Raw genomic sequence first — 15,512 nt, 5'->3', positions numbered from 1 at the left:
TTAGAAAAACAAAAAAAAAAAACATGAAATGTTCTCTTTGTCATTTTATTACATGGATATTCAGTAATTTTTTTCATATTTCGTATTTCATCATCCTTCCATTTAAACTCTTTGTTCCCTTTGAGATTCTAGAATCATTGTCAAAGACTCTCTCCTTAACCTTCTCAATGAAGAGTGCATTAGGTGATTAATTTCAGAACCAGCATTTTAAGCAATTAGTTTTTACATGTTAGCATTAACATGCTAAACTCATAAGCACAACCAAGAAGTGTTTAACAGCAGCCAATTAAAAAACAAATAGCAGAACTCTCTATTCTGAGTCAATTCCTGCCGAAGTCCTGTTTTTCTTCACAAAGTTTTGGTACCAGCACTTCCAGAGCAATGGCTCCTTCTTCCACCTCCAACTTAAATCAACCCCATTTGAGAACATCTTACCTGAAACTACCATAGACTATAAGAAGAATGGAAATCAGAAATGTAGACACTTGACTGGAATCCACCAGGGAATAGGCCCTAGAGAAATAAGAGGAAAAAAATTTAAATCACATGCAGTGAGTCCTAATGGAGCTTACAGTCTAATGAGTTCTATACACCCCACTAAGCTTTGTTTTTATCTTAAGAAGGAAAAAAGGTGTAAATTAGCACTAACAAAATAACACAATTAAAATGAGATTTGCTAGTTTAACATGAAGAATAAATGGATAGGTTTACAGCTATTATTAGTTAATATTTACAGCATGTAAAATGACATCAACGTAAAAATCCCATCTCTGTATATGTTTACAATATCCACTCCCAATTTTAAAAGTATCAAAATATCTACCAAATCTGTGCCAATGGCAAAAGTCTCAATGATCAGACTTTTGTCCAATCACATTTGAATCACTAATAGTATTTTACTGGTTTTACTCAGTGATGAAGTAAAAAGCCTGCATCTCATGAATTCCCCGTTTCCATTTTTCTAACTGCTTACTGATTTTCTCCATCTAGATGGCCTACAGGAGGTTCTTCAAAGTCAACAAGTCCACCACAAATATTCTCTCCATCTTAGCTGATCCTCTCAAGGAATGGTATCACCATCCCCTCAGCTGCCAAAGTTAAAAATCTGTCGCATTCTTGACAGCCCTTTCTTTCTCTTACTTCCACATCCCCAACTACCCTACTTCTCCTAATCCCACTGCCAATTTGTTAGCTCCCTTCTATGGCTTGGCTATTGGAAATCTTGTTTTAAAGGCTGTCTCCATGAGTTCACCCTCCACATTACCCATTCTTATATGTCAGGGATTTTCCTAAAACAAATCTTTGCGGAATTTTTGTTGTTGTTGTTTAATTTCCATTCAGCAAAGTATTTAATACTGCCTACGTGCCAGGCACTCTGCTAGCCACTGGGATATACAGTAATAAATAAGAACGCCTTGATCTCTGCCTAAATGTCTTTTCTAAAGAAATGAACAATTTCACTCTAAAGAAATAAAAAAAATGAACATAACTGAATGAATATAATCATGAAGAATGTTACGAAGGAGAGAAAGTAGTACAGGGTACTATGATAATGTATATTAGGTGGATGCAGTCCAAGAACAGGGGAGCTTTCCTTAGGGAGGAAGATAATTTAGAGACATACAGGACACAATAAATAGGACCCGGTGATCGTTTATGGCAGCCAAGAGAGGGAAGAATTGCAGTGATCCCTAGGTTTCTGCTTAGCTGGGTTTGTACCATTTAGGGGGTACCACCACGACTGGCTCCCAATTTTTGTATTTTTAGTAGAGATGGGGTTTTACCATGTTGGTCAGGCTGGTCTCAAACTCCTGACTTCAAGCAATCCACCCACCTTGGCCTCCCAAAGTGTTGGGATTACAGGCGTGAGCCACTGCGCCTGGCCGGAGGAACAGATTATAAGCTAAGGTTTGAATGTACTGAGGAGACAGCTGGATACTGAAACCGTTCTGAGCCGAAGGTGTATATATACTGAGAGCTCATCACCTTCCACATGGTAACTGAAGCCATAGGTGCGTGTGAATGCCTCACAGCAGTGAAAAGAGGACCTAGGATCAAGGCCTGGGAAATCTCCAAATGTAAAGATCAGGTAGAAGAAGGAACTGCAAAGAAAACCAAGATGAAACAGAGACAGATAAGGAAAACCCAGAATAGCAGATTATTTCAGAAAGGCAGCAGAATTGAATGCGGCCTGAATTTAATCCCTTGCTCTACCACTTACTAGTAGTTAAGCCAGTTACTTAGCCTCTCTAAGCTTCAGCTTTTCATCTGTAAAATGGGGATAATGACAACTTCAAAGAGTTGTTAAAGGATTAAATGAGGAATTCATATAAAGAATATTACACATTAAATACTCAATTCATACTCACTGCATTAGGAGGGAGACGTTGCCAACCATGAATGCTGCTGAGAGGCCAAGAAAGACAACTGCAGAGACCACTGGGTAAAGTGGTGAGGATGGAGTCAGACTGAAATTGGCTGAGAAATTAAAGCTAAGGAAATGAAGACAGTATTTTGAAAAGTGCAGGGAAAAGAATGGCAGCTGGAGGGTAAATATAAGGATAAGGGAGATCTAAAACATTTTTCTTTTTTTAAGGTGAGAGATGCTCAACCTTTTCTGATGCTGACTGGAAATGAACCCAGTGAGGAGAGAAAGACTGATGCATACAGAGGAGGACGTTACATTTCCTTTAATCGTTGTAAAAAATAAGACATATAATAAACTTTCATAATACACTGCTGTGGTCTATAATGGCATGCTTTTGGTTTCTTAGTTTTCTTTTCTTTTTGGAGATGGAGTTTTACTCTTGTTGCCCAGGCTGGGGTGCAATGGCATGATCTCGGCTCACTGCAACCTCCACCTACTGGGTTCAAGCGATTCTCCTGTTTCAGCCTCCCGAGAAGCTGAGGTTACAGGCACCTGCCACCACGCCAGCTAATTTTTTTTGTATTTTTAGTAGAGATGGGGTTTCATCATGTTGGCCACACTGGTCTCAAACTCCTGACCTCAGGTGATCCACCTGCCTCGACCTCCCAAAGTGCTGGGATTACAGGCTAAAGATCCACTGCACCTGGCATGGATCCTTAGTTACTACAGATACATCCTGAAATATTTATGGGTATGTTTAAAAAAAAAAATGAACTGGGGAGTCCATTAGGCTGAAATGGCTCCAGTGTCTTGGGTTCCTAAGGAAGCCAACTGAAATCCAACTCATCCCATCAGAAACTGCCAACCAAACCTAACCAGGGGCTTTACCAATCAGAAACTGCCGATCAATCTCTACTAGAGACTTTCTCCTTTAACCAATCAAGTATTGCCTTTCTTTTGCTTCTGCAAAAGCCTTATAAAAGTTTTGCCCTCAGGCACCATCCATGGAGCTGAGATCCACTTGTGATCTGGTGCTGCCTGATTCATGACATACTGCTCAAAAAAAAAAAAAAAAAAAAAACTCTCCAAAAGTTAAACAAGTTTATCTTTTAACAGGTCAAATAACATGATTTAAGATTTGCTTTAAAATACTCTAAGAAAATAAAACATGGGAGGGATACACCAAAGAAAAGGCAAATTTTTTCAAATTATGAAGCTGGAATGATAGGTACATTGTATTCTTCTCTCTTCCCCCCACACCAGTCTTTGAGATGGTACAACAATTTGAACACAATTAAAACTACTAGAGGCAGATGAATACAAGAATTTACGTTTTGGATCATGAATTCTGTTTCACCGCACCTCACAGGGGTGCTACCTTTTCCTAAATTTCAGTCAGCCGGGGAGTGGAGAAAGGGAAGGTAGGAGACATGAGGGCCACTCGAGCCTCTCTGTTGGGTCCCATCCAGCAATGACGCAGCTGTGGCTGTCCAGGGTCCTCTTTTGAACAACCAGATTATGTAGACAAGGCTCACACATCAAGAGATATCTAAGCTATCACGTATCATGTATTAGGAAAATGAACTTCATCAATTTCTCTTTATTCTAAACTTATGTTTCTTGCTGTATGACATAATCTTTGCACACATCTTTCAAAATTCCAAAATCAAGAAGGAACATTTTCTTAAAATTAAAAAAAATTATGACTAGGTTATATAGTCATACAAAAATCAAAAGTATATTAAAAAGTACATACAGAGAGGTCTTATGCCCATCTAGCCATCCCCCAACCCCCACCCTCTCAGTCATTTTTAGATAACTTTTAAATAACCATATTTTTTCGTTTCTTATCTAGCCTTTTGGAGTAAATATACAATATAAGAACATTATTTCTCACCACTTCTTATGAAACAGGTGGAATATTAAATATACTGCTCAGTATCTCCCTCTACCCCCCTTTTACAATATAGCTTAGAAATCTTTCTGTATCAGGATGTGGAGAACTTCCTTTTTAAAATTTTCTTTTAAACAGCAGCATGGTATTCCACTGTGTAGATGCACCACAGTTTTTTTTTTTTTTTTTTTTTTTTTAGAACAAGTCCTTTACAGGTGGACACTAGGGTTGTTTCCAAAAACTCTGCTGTTAACAAGTAATTTTGTAATAACAGCCTTTGTAAATTATACCTGCATTGAACACACATGAAATGACATATTTATATAACATTCCTCAAAGTCAGATTGCTGGCTCAAAGAGGAAATGCACTTGCAATCTGACAGATGTTGCCAATGCGCCCTACAGAGAGTAAGTTATACCATTTCACACTCTCATCAGTAATGAACTAGATGTTCCTACTTTCCAAAGTGAGTATTGTCTAACTTTTGAATTTTACCCATCTGAGAGATGATAACCGGTATCTCAGTATGGTTTTTATTTGTATTAATTAAAATTGTAATTCAAATTTAAAAATTAAAGTGAGATTGAGCAGCTTTTTTGTATGATTAAAGGCTGGTAGGTATTTTTAAAAGGCAATTTAAAGTTTTCTCCAGACTCCAGAGCTATAAAAAAACAAGGGCAGCTATCTTTTGAGGAACTTTTCTTCTGATGGTGTCTTACTTGGATGACTTTTTTTTTGTATCCTTTGTATTTTGAAGCATATTGTCACTATCCTCAAGGCAGATTAAATATCGACACTTCCCAAATTCACTGCCTGAAAGTCTGATACTATTGTTTAATTGTTTTGCTACATCTCTCAAATCAATGGAGACTCTCTAGAAACTCTTAACCTCAGACTTCCGGAAGTCTGGATTTTTTTTTTTTTTTTTCTGTTGCCCAGTTTGGAGTGCAATGGTGCGATCTCGGCTCACTTTAACCTCCGCCTCCTGGGTTCAATCAATTCTCCTGCCTCAGCCTCCCAAGTAGCTGGGATCACAGGAGTCTGCCACCATGCCCGGCTAATTTTTGGTATTTTTATTAGAAACGGGGTTTTGTCATGTTGCCCAGGCTGGTCTCAAACTCCTGACCTCAGGTGATCCACCCATATCAGCCTCCCAAAGTGCCAGGATTACAGGCGTGAGCCACCACACCTGGCCTGGATTAAATTTTCAAAAACCAGCTCCTCCTCTCTGACAGATCTTCTGTGCTGTGCTCTAGCCTCTGAGTAGCCATAGTTACTGACTTTCTTCATAGTCTGTTTTTCTAGATGAAAGTCTGACCTTGGCCGGGCGCGGTGGCTCAAGCCTGTAATCCCAGCACTTTGGGAGGCCGAGGCGGGTGGATCACGAGGTCAGGAGATCGAGACTATCCTGGCTAACATGGTGAAACCCCGTCTCTACTAAAAATACAAAAAACTAGCCGGGCGTGGTGGCGGGCGCCTGTAGTCTCAGCTACTTGGGAGGCTGAGGCGGGAGAATGGCGTGAACCCGGGAGGCGGAGCTTGCAGATCACGCCACTGCACTCCAGCCGGGGAGACACAGCGAGACTCCGTCTCAAAAAAAAAAAAAAAAAAAAAAAAAAAAGAAAGTCTGACCACATGCAAAATATAAGAGTGTGACTAAGGTTGCCAGATCTCACCTCCATATCCTGGCAGTCAGCATGTCCCCCACTGCAGAACTAAATGCCTGATTTCAAAAAAGTGTTCAGATGTTTAATGGTTTCTTCTAACTTAAGTTTTGTTTTAGCTTTCAAATAAACCTATACAAGAAAATCTGATTAAAGTTCACCCCTAATATTGTACATGGTATTTTATAATTTATACTAAGATCTTAAAAAGTTCTAACAATTTTGCAAACCATACCAGATATCATGTAACTAGAAGTTATAGCTTATTTTATGATGTTATTTGAAATTTCATATACTATTTTCAATTCAAACTATCATTATAAAAGTTTTTGTTGTTGTTGTTTCTTTTTGGAGACAGGGTTTCACCTGTTGCTTAAGCTGGAGTGCAGTGGCACGGTCTTGGCTCAGTGAAACTTCCACCTCCTGGACTCAAGCAATCCTCCCACTTCAGCCTCCCAAGTAGCTAGGCCTGCAGGTGTGTGCCACCACAGCCAGCTAATTTTTGTATTTTTTGTAGAGACGGGGTTTCACCATGTTGCCCACAGCTGGTCTTGAACTCCTGGGCTCAAGCAATCCACCCGCCTCAGCCTCCAAAAGTGCTGGGATTACAGGCATGAGCCACTATGTGCCTGGCGTTATAAAAGTTTTACAAAAAGCCTTTTAACAAAAAAGCTTTTAACAAAAAGATTTTATTATAAAATACAGAAAATGGATTTAAATAAATTATAGCCAATTTGCATTTTTAGAACTATCAATTTTCTTTTTCAAAATTACAAAAATTCATGTTCATTGTGAAAACTCAAAAATGGGTAAGTATATAAAGCAAAAAGCACAAGTGCCTCCTCCTTCCTCTCTGTACTTCCATTCCCTAGGAGGAGACATTGTTTACAATTTGGTATGTGTATCCTTCCATACAAATTGTGTACAGAATGTATACACATTACAAAAACAGGAAGCATACATGTTCTTTTAAAACTTGCTCTTTTTAAAAATTCAACTATGTACCCAGGAGCTACTCTTTCCTGCTGCCTTCCCTTACTGGCCTTGTACTGCAAAATTAAAACGTGAAAACTTCACAAGTACAGAAAGCACTCTCTTTTAAAATAAACAGAAAACTTCCAGGTTCAATGAGCACAACTTTTAACTACTAATTGTCTCAGCATTCTCATTTTGAGTCCTTAACAAAAGCAGTATCTCAATGTTTCACATGTTTTCATCTTATGTAACCTGAATTAGTAAATTAGATTGTTGTTTCTAACCTCAGTAGAAACAAATGGATGCCTTGGCGCATGCCTCTCTGCCTCTCTCTCTCTCTTTTGTTTTTTTGAGACGCAGTCTAGCTCTGTCCCCAAGTTGGAGTGTGTTGGCGCAATCTCGGCTCACTGCAACCTCCGCCTCCCAGGTTCAAGCGATTCTCCTGCCTCAGCCTCCCGAGTAGCTGGGATTACAGGCACACACCACCACACCCAGCTAATTTTTGTATTTTTAGTAGAGACAGGGTTTCACCATGTTGGCCAGGATGGTCTCGATTTCCTGACCTCGTGATCCGCCCATCTCAGCATCCCAAAGTGCTGGGATTACAGGCATCAGCCACCGTGCCGACTTGCCTGTTTTTTTTTTTTTTTTTTTTGAGACGGAGTCTTGCTCTATCGTCAGTGGCACTATCTTGGCTCACTGCAAGCTCCGCCTCCTGGGTTCATGCCATTCTCCCACCTCAGCCTCCCGAGTAGCTGGGACTACAGGCGTCCGCCACCACACCCAGCTAATTTTTTTGTATTTTTTAGTAGAGATGGGGTTTCACCATGTTGGCCAGGATGGTCTCGATATCCTGACCTCATAGTCCACCTGCCTCGGCCTCCCAAAGTGTTGGTATTACAGGCGTGAGCCACCACGCCGGCCTGTTTTCTTTTTTCTTTTTTTTTAAGAGACTTCTGTCTCCCATGCTGGAGCCCAGCTGCGCGATCACAGCTCACCGCAGCCTTGAACTCCTAGTTTAAGCAAACCTCCCACTTCAGCCTCCCCAGTAGCTGAGACTACAGGTGTGTATCATCATGCCTAGCTAATTTTTTTAATTTTTAAATTTCATAGAGACAAGGGGCTCACTACGTTGCCCAGACTAGTCTTGAACTCCTGGCTTCAAGTGATCCTCCAGGCTTGTCCTCCCAAAGTGCTAGGATTACAGGTGTGAACCATGGCACACGGCTCTATGCCTCTCTTTTTAGTCAATTTAATATTTAATGAAGATAGGGACATTTCTAACAACCTTTTATCAAAGGCAAAACCATGGAATCCAACAGGTAAAGATAATATAGACATCATGCTAGTGAACATTCAAATCTCTTGTGAAAATAATATTAGAAAAAAATGCATCTTGTACTTTAGCAGATGTGCCCTAACAACTCCTATCTAGTCTAGAGGAATTACAAAAACACTCATATTGCACATAATATTACATTTTAGATGTATACAGAAATCACTTTTGGAAAATAACATTTGTTTAACAAATGTGAACATGTTAGCAGAAACATTTTGCTATCCTACAACAACTTTATAATGAAGTTCTCTTTTTCCCTATTTACCAGGGAAATTTCTGCCACTTGAATTCCCTAAGGCTAGGGACTTCTTAGCATAGATGGATTATATTTTATTAATCACCCAAGTTGAGGTCATTAGAGGTTGCCTTAGTGAAGTTCAAGTAGAAATACATACTCTTTACTATAAAGTCTTTAAAAAGCCCTGGAGACAGAAGGAAATATCAACTGATGCTAAGCCTAGGATGTACTTAGAAACAAGTTCTTGTGGCCAGGCATGGTGGCTCATGCCTGTAATCCCAGTACTTTGGAGGCAGGTGGATCACTCCAGGTCAGGAGTTCGGAGACCAGTCTCGCCAACATGGTGAAACCCCGTTTCTACAAAAAATTACAATACAAAATTACAAAATACAAAAAAATTAGCTGGGGTGTGGTGGTACGTACATACCTGTAAACCCAGCTACTAGGGAGGCTGAAACAGGAGAATCACTTGAACCCAGGAGGCTGACGTTGCAGTGAGCCGAGATCGTGCCATTGCACTCCAGCCTGGGCGACAGACCAAGACTTCCATCAAAAAAAAAAAAAAAAAAAGAAAGAAAGAAAAGAAAGAAAGAAAGAAAGAAAGAAAGAAAGAAAGAAAGAAAGAAAGAAAGAAAGAAAGAAAGAAAGAAAGAAAGAAAAGAAAGAAAGAAAAAAAGAAAGAAAGAAAGAAAGAAAGAAAGAAAGAAAGAAAGAAAGAAAGAAAGAAAGAAAGAAAGAAAGAAAGAAAGAAAGAAAGAAAGAAAGAAAGAAAGAAAGAAAGAAAGAAAGAAAGAAAGAAAGAAAGAAAGAAAGAAAGAAACCAGTTCTTGCTCTCTTACTGTTAATAGCTGTCTTGGCTAATAATCTGCTGGGTCCGCACTGTATTCTTAATCAGTAGAAGGAGATGATTACAAAGACAGCAAAACTAAAGTTTGAATGGAACATGAACTCGAATTACACAGAGCTGTGCTGTTCAATACAGCAGCCACTAGCCACATGTGGCTATTTAAATTTACATATAATTAAAATTTCTTAAGTTGCATTAGTTGCATTTCCAAGTGTTCTATAGCTAGTGGCTACTGTATTGGATGGCCAGATAAAGAACATTTGTATCATCGTGAAAAGTTCTAGTGGACTGCAATGACATGCATCTCTATAGAAAAATACGTTAATAGGGCCGGGCGTGGTGGCTCACGCCTGTAATCCCAGCACTTTGGGAGGCGGAGACAGGCGGATTATGAGATCAGGAGATGGAGACCATCCTGACTAACACGGTGAAACGCTGTCTCTACTAAAAATACAAAAAATTAGCCAGGCGTGGTGGCAGGCGGCTGTAGTCCCAGTCCTACTTGGGAGGCTGAGGCAGGAGAATGGTGTGAACCCAGGAGGCAGAGCTTGCAGTGAGCCGAGATTGCGCCACTGCACTCCAGCCTGGGCAACAGAGCGAGACTCTGTCTCAAAAAAAAAAAAAAAAGAAAGATACGTTATATTTCAAAACTAGGGTTCTGGACTTTTATTAGTGGTAAGAGCAACAACATCTAACACTTTAAATTCTCACATCACTCTACAAGTACTACATGTCTAGAAGTCCTTATCCAAAAAAATGCCTCGACAACAAATTGATTCAGAATTTTTTGGAGTTTTACAAAGAAAACACCCCCATTACTGCAGTCTGGGGCAGTAATCTGTAATCAAATACTAATATTTCTGTAGTGAAACAGGAATATTCACATGAAACAGCATAAAGGTTATAAATAGCTTCCTATCAATTTAGGTCAGGTTTTGCTGCCAAACGAATCAGAGAAAACTTCTGGGTTTTCATTTTGGGGTTTGGAGAACTGTGAATCTCTGTGATTATTAGGGTTTTTTAAGATCAAGAGCCAGATGCACTTCTGATCTTAGGTGGCCTAATTCCAGAGTCTCCCAAATTGACTTCAGTATCTGCCCAAAACTGGATGACAAACTGAAGTTTCTATCTGTAATTATACAGTAATTAGCTACGTAATCCTCCCTGGGCAATCCTTTATATCTTTCTATTATCTATAAAATCCTCTTTGGGCCCAGATAAACTTGAAAGCCCAATTAATTTTTATTTTTCAAGGGTCTAGGTTTTGGCTGGGTGTGTGGCTCATGCCTGCAATTCTGACACTCTGAGAGTCCGAGGTAGGAGGACTGCTTGAGCCCAGGATTTCAAGACCAGCCTGGGCAACAAAATTAGATGTGACTCTATGAAAAATTAAAATAAAAAATTATCCAGGCATGGTGGGGCACGCCTGTACTTTCAGCTACTTGGGAGGCTGAGGTAGGAGGATCCCTTGAGCCCACAAGCTTGAGGTTGCAATGAGCTATGAGCATGCCACTGCACTTTCACCTGGGTGACAGAGCGAAATCCTGTCTCAAAAAAATTTAAAGTCTGTATTTATATTGTTTTGCTTTCAAAAAACAGAAATATTACCTGAAATACTCTTTCCATCTTTCATTTTGCCCATCATTGACAGAGGTAAATCAGCACTGCCAAAGATGACCCTGTTTCCAGGTGACTAAAACTGGTATTTTCCTCTTTTAATCACCCAATATTTACAGATTTAAAAATGGCTTAATATAAATCTTACCTTACTCCAGTAGATATATATGAAGGTAAGCCATCATCTTACCTTGGGTAGCAACTCTGGTTCGTTTATTCAACCCATGGGAAATTCTTCTCTAGGGTCTTTTTAAAAAATGTGGCCAGCCCTAAGGCTAACTTACAAACTCTTCATTTTCCCTCGGCTAGACTGCTTTTTCCAATATTTGTTTATGCCCTTGGTCTCCTGAAGTAGGCTCAATTTTCACCTACTCTACAAGCTCATAAAAATGAGCACAGAGCGGTTTCAAAAATGTCTAAAGGTTTTCACTGCTGGTAATGACAGGGAGGAATAGGGCCCCTCCTGTATCATCCTCTGTTCTGCTCTTTGCCCACACAAAGAATGAAAGCCTTCATCAGCATTTCAGAAACAGACACAGATTTTACTACAGCAACTGCAGTTTGGGGAACTGGGGTACGACTATGACAAAAGGAGCAGGCAGGGAAGAAAAGGTATTCCAAGGAAAAAGGGTGGGTAAGTCTGGCCAATAATAGGAAATCAAAACTCACAATCTTATTTCACAGTCTCTCCCTATCCTACATTTCAGACTCTACCAAAGCATCAACAGAAATGTGTCATTCTTCAGGCCCTCCTACTGAGGTGTCTGTTCCCAGAGGTTCTGGACAGACATGAAAGACAGGAACTATTCTATTCTGAGATAAAGGAATTCTTACTGAAACACAGAAAGAAACTAAATACATGCATTTGAGACATGCCGAAATCAGGTTAGCCAAATGTATTGAAAACAGTCTTGAAGACTTTGTCAACTGACGTATCAATATAGGCCAGCTGTTCAGTTGAAATATTTTATATATTCATTATGAAGACCACTAATTCTTTAACTACATTCCAAGCCTTTACCTTAATAGACAAAGAGTTACCAGAAATGTCTCTCATATACAAGACTAAACTCTAAACCCTAAGATTTTTAGAGCCATGCTGGATTTTAGTAACTGCTCTATGGTCAAAAATCTATTTCTAGCTGCTTTACCAGCAAGTGCTTATAACACATATCCTGCTAAAAATCATGCCAAACTGAGACACAGAGAGTACTGTTCTATAACGTGTTCTATGTGTCAGCCTTCCAGCTATAAATGAAAGCATTCTTGTCCACCCCAAAACCAAGCAACTACTATTCTAACACTGCACAGACATTGCCTTAGACCAGCACTTCTCAAACTTTGTGGTTGCAGAACAATTTACACTCTTAAAATTGAGGACTCCCAAAGAGCTTTAGTACATGTGGGTTAGTAGTATTTACTGTATTAGAAATTAAAGCTGAGAAAAAGATAAAGTATTAATTTATTTATACATAATAAAACCATTACATGTTAACATAAATAGCATTTTTAAAGGGCAAATATCTATTTTCCAAAACAGAACAAAAAAATTAAGCGAGACAAGGGACATTCTTCACATGTTTGCAAACTTCTTTAATGTCTAGCTTAAATGGAAGATAGTTGGATTCTCATATCGGCTTCTGCATTCCAACTACTGCCATATGTTGTTTGAACTGAACTCTATGGGGGAAAAAAATCCAGCTTTACACAGATAGTTGGAAAAGAAGGAGTACTTAATAGCCTTTTCAGATAACTATCAATATTCTTCTTTGATACTACACTAAAATTCAACAAGTAGTAATTTCTTATAGGTTTACTGCAATGTTGAATTTGAAACTATCTCAGTGGAATTTTTTGGATTTTACTATATTACATTAAAATCCACTGGACTATCCTGAACTTTGTGTGAACCTTTTTACCCATGGATGATTTTGTAACATCATGCATTGGTAATCTGGAAGACACTGATTCGCTGAGTTATGCTGCTCTTCCAGATGTTGTCTCTTTTCATTATACAATATCTGAAAAATCATATTTGTTAGTATCATTCTTGGGGCTCATGGTAGCATATACAAATTTTCAAAAATTCTATTTTCACTTGGAAGCTCAAATTTTATCATTGATAAAAACACTTTTTTTCCCTTTAAGTGACAGGCTCACTTGATCTGTTTTTGAGAAACTATCTGCCAACTATGCACATCAGTCATTCTTTCAAGAAAAAAATGCTATTTCAATTTTAAACAAATCTAGTTCAGTTAGCATCTCAAATGACTGCACAAGCAGTTTCCTCAAGATAACCAACGGTACTTTGGTATATAGCAGAAGTGCTTTGTGGAAATTTTCCATTTTATCATTGAAAATTTCCATTTTATCACTTAGTGTATTCAAGGGTTGAAATTTAACAAAAGAAACTTACTGCTTCATCAAGAACATTCTAAGTGTAAATGGCATTTCAGAAGATAACCCGTGTGCCTGGTGGTGGAGAATACGATGATTACCAGTATTGCCTGGTGCCACCGCCTTGATTCAGGTGAGGGTGCACCAGAGGCTTTACCCACCATTGCTTCGCCACCATGAGAAAAAAGGTGCAAAAATGAAAAAGACAAGTAATGTTAGTAGTATTATGAAAACACTTTGATCCTATGGACCCCCATGATAGGGTCTCAGGAATCTCCCATGGTCCATGAGCCACATTTCGGGAATTGCCCACAAGTTCTGGCTATGCAAACTGCCAACACTTTCTCACATGTAATTGTTACAGATCACAAAACACCAAAAGTTGTTACGATTTTTTTGCTATCCAAAATTTCAAATTTAAAAATTATATGCAAAAAATGACTTGTATTCCATACCTAAAGAAATGTTCATTTTTCCCTTTATGGAAATATGCTGAAATAGGACTTAATTTGTATCTTTATCTAAAAATATTAGTCTAACATAATGTTGGAAATAATTCTTTTCCACATTTCCCCATATTTTAAAGGAAAAAACCAAATATGTATTATAAGCTTAATAACAGAATAGGTATCTTATCAAATAAAAATTTATTAAATTTAACCATTTACGTGCAAGGTACAAGTAGTAAATAAAACAGTTACTTAAGGCTGGGCGCAGTGGCTCATGCGTGTAATCCCAACACTTTGGGAGGCTGAGGCAGGAGGAGTGCATGAGCCTAGTAGTTTAAGACCAACCTGAAAAACATAGGGAGACCCCCATCTTTGCAAAAGTATCAAAATATTATCCCTGCATTATCACAAAATATTTCATGGAAAGACATATATGAAATATACTATATGTTGATATTTTATATTTTACCAAGACTAGTACAATGAAAAAATGATTACTTCCATCGGAGATACAAAATCTGCTGACTGAGCAAATTCATATGAAAGAAAGGTATTACTCTTCAAGGCAGTCAAGATGATCTGGAGTAATTTTGTTTTCAAATATATCTTATTGCCTAGGATAGATAAGAAAGGATTTATTGCGGGGGCAGGGGTGAAACAGAAAGAAGACCCTACATTAAAGGCTTCGATGGCAATATGCTTCAACTTTTTCCTATGAATTATCCTCTAAGACACGGGTCCTCACATCATAGTTTCAAAAGCATGTGCATTTTATCGTGATTTCAGCATACAACCAGCAACACACTGCAGTTTCTGCGTTCAACACTGCAGCCAGAAACAGCCCTGTACTGGCTGTAGCAAACATAAGGCAAGGGAAAAAAATTAGGCAACTGGTTTCCTCAGACAATGCCAATAGGTACAAGCTGGATAAAGCAGTTTTGCATTTTTATTTGGCCAAGGGACTCGTTTACAGAAAAAAAAATTATAATGCAGCTTTTGAAGGTATCTTTGTATCACAATCCAAGACTGCTTTAGAACTTGTACAAAATAAATCTCCTTAAAAACTCGCAAAAATCTGTGTTAACAAGCTGGTCGAAATTACTATTTCATAAGAAAAATGCTACTGAATATCTAAATATCCTCTCAGGATATGTGCTCGTAAAACTTAATGAAGCCTAAGTATTTGCCCCAAATAATTGAAAGCAGGGACTCAAACAGATACTCGTACACCAATTTTCACAATGGCTTGGCTGTGAATAATGGGTTGGGTTGGGTGGAAGTAGCCCAAGTGTCTACCGGTGAAGGAATGGATAAACAAAATGTGGTACGGCCATCCAATCAAATATTATTCAGCCTTACAAAAGAAGAAAATTCTGATACATGCTACAACATAAATCAACTTCAAAAACATGATGCTATGTGAAATACACCAGAAACAAAAAGACAAATATTGTTATGATTCACCTCATATGACAGACCTAGATTAGGCAAATTCATACAAAGAGAAAGCAGAATAGCGGATACCAGGACTGGAGAGAAGGGGAATGGGGAGTTTTTGTTTGATGCATACAGAGTTTCTCTTTGGGATGATGAAAAAGGTCTGGAAATGGATAGCGGTGACTGTTGCACAAAACGTAAGTGAATGTACTTAATGCCACTGAACTGTACACTTAGAAACAGTTCAATGGTAAATTTTAAATTGTATGTTACGTATATTTTACAA

The 15,512-nt window shown here is 38.6% G+C and overlaps 1 protein-coding gene across 3 annotated transcripts in view; it reads right to left on the bottom strand.

The window, feature by feature from the left end:
* Positions 1-15,512, bottom strand: part of LOC105494651 (signal peptide peptidase like 3) — a 143,420-nt gene that overhangs the window by 46,108 nt on the left and 81,800 nt on the right. For all 3 annotated transcript variants that reach the window (XM_011763288.3, XM_011763279.3, XM_011763298.3), the window contains exon 2: positions 436-513. In XM_011763288.3, coding sequence (XP_011761590.1) covers positions 436-513 — 78 coding nt within the window. The remainder of the gene's footprint in view (positions 1-435; positions 514-15,512) is intronic.

This window comes from Macaca nemestrina, chromosome 10, assembly GCF_043159975.1.
Source record: "Macaca nemestrina isolate mMacNem1 chromosome 10, mMacNem.hap1, whole genome shotgun sequence".
In the NCBI taxonomy this organism is placed as follows: domain Eukaryota; kingdom Metazoa; phylum Chordata; class Mammalia; order Primates; family Cercopithecidae; genus Macaca; species Macaca nemestrina.
The sequence above is the reverse complement of the archived record's forward strand: the minus strand, read 5'-3'. Positions and strand labels throughout refer to the sequence as shown.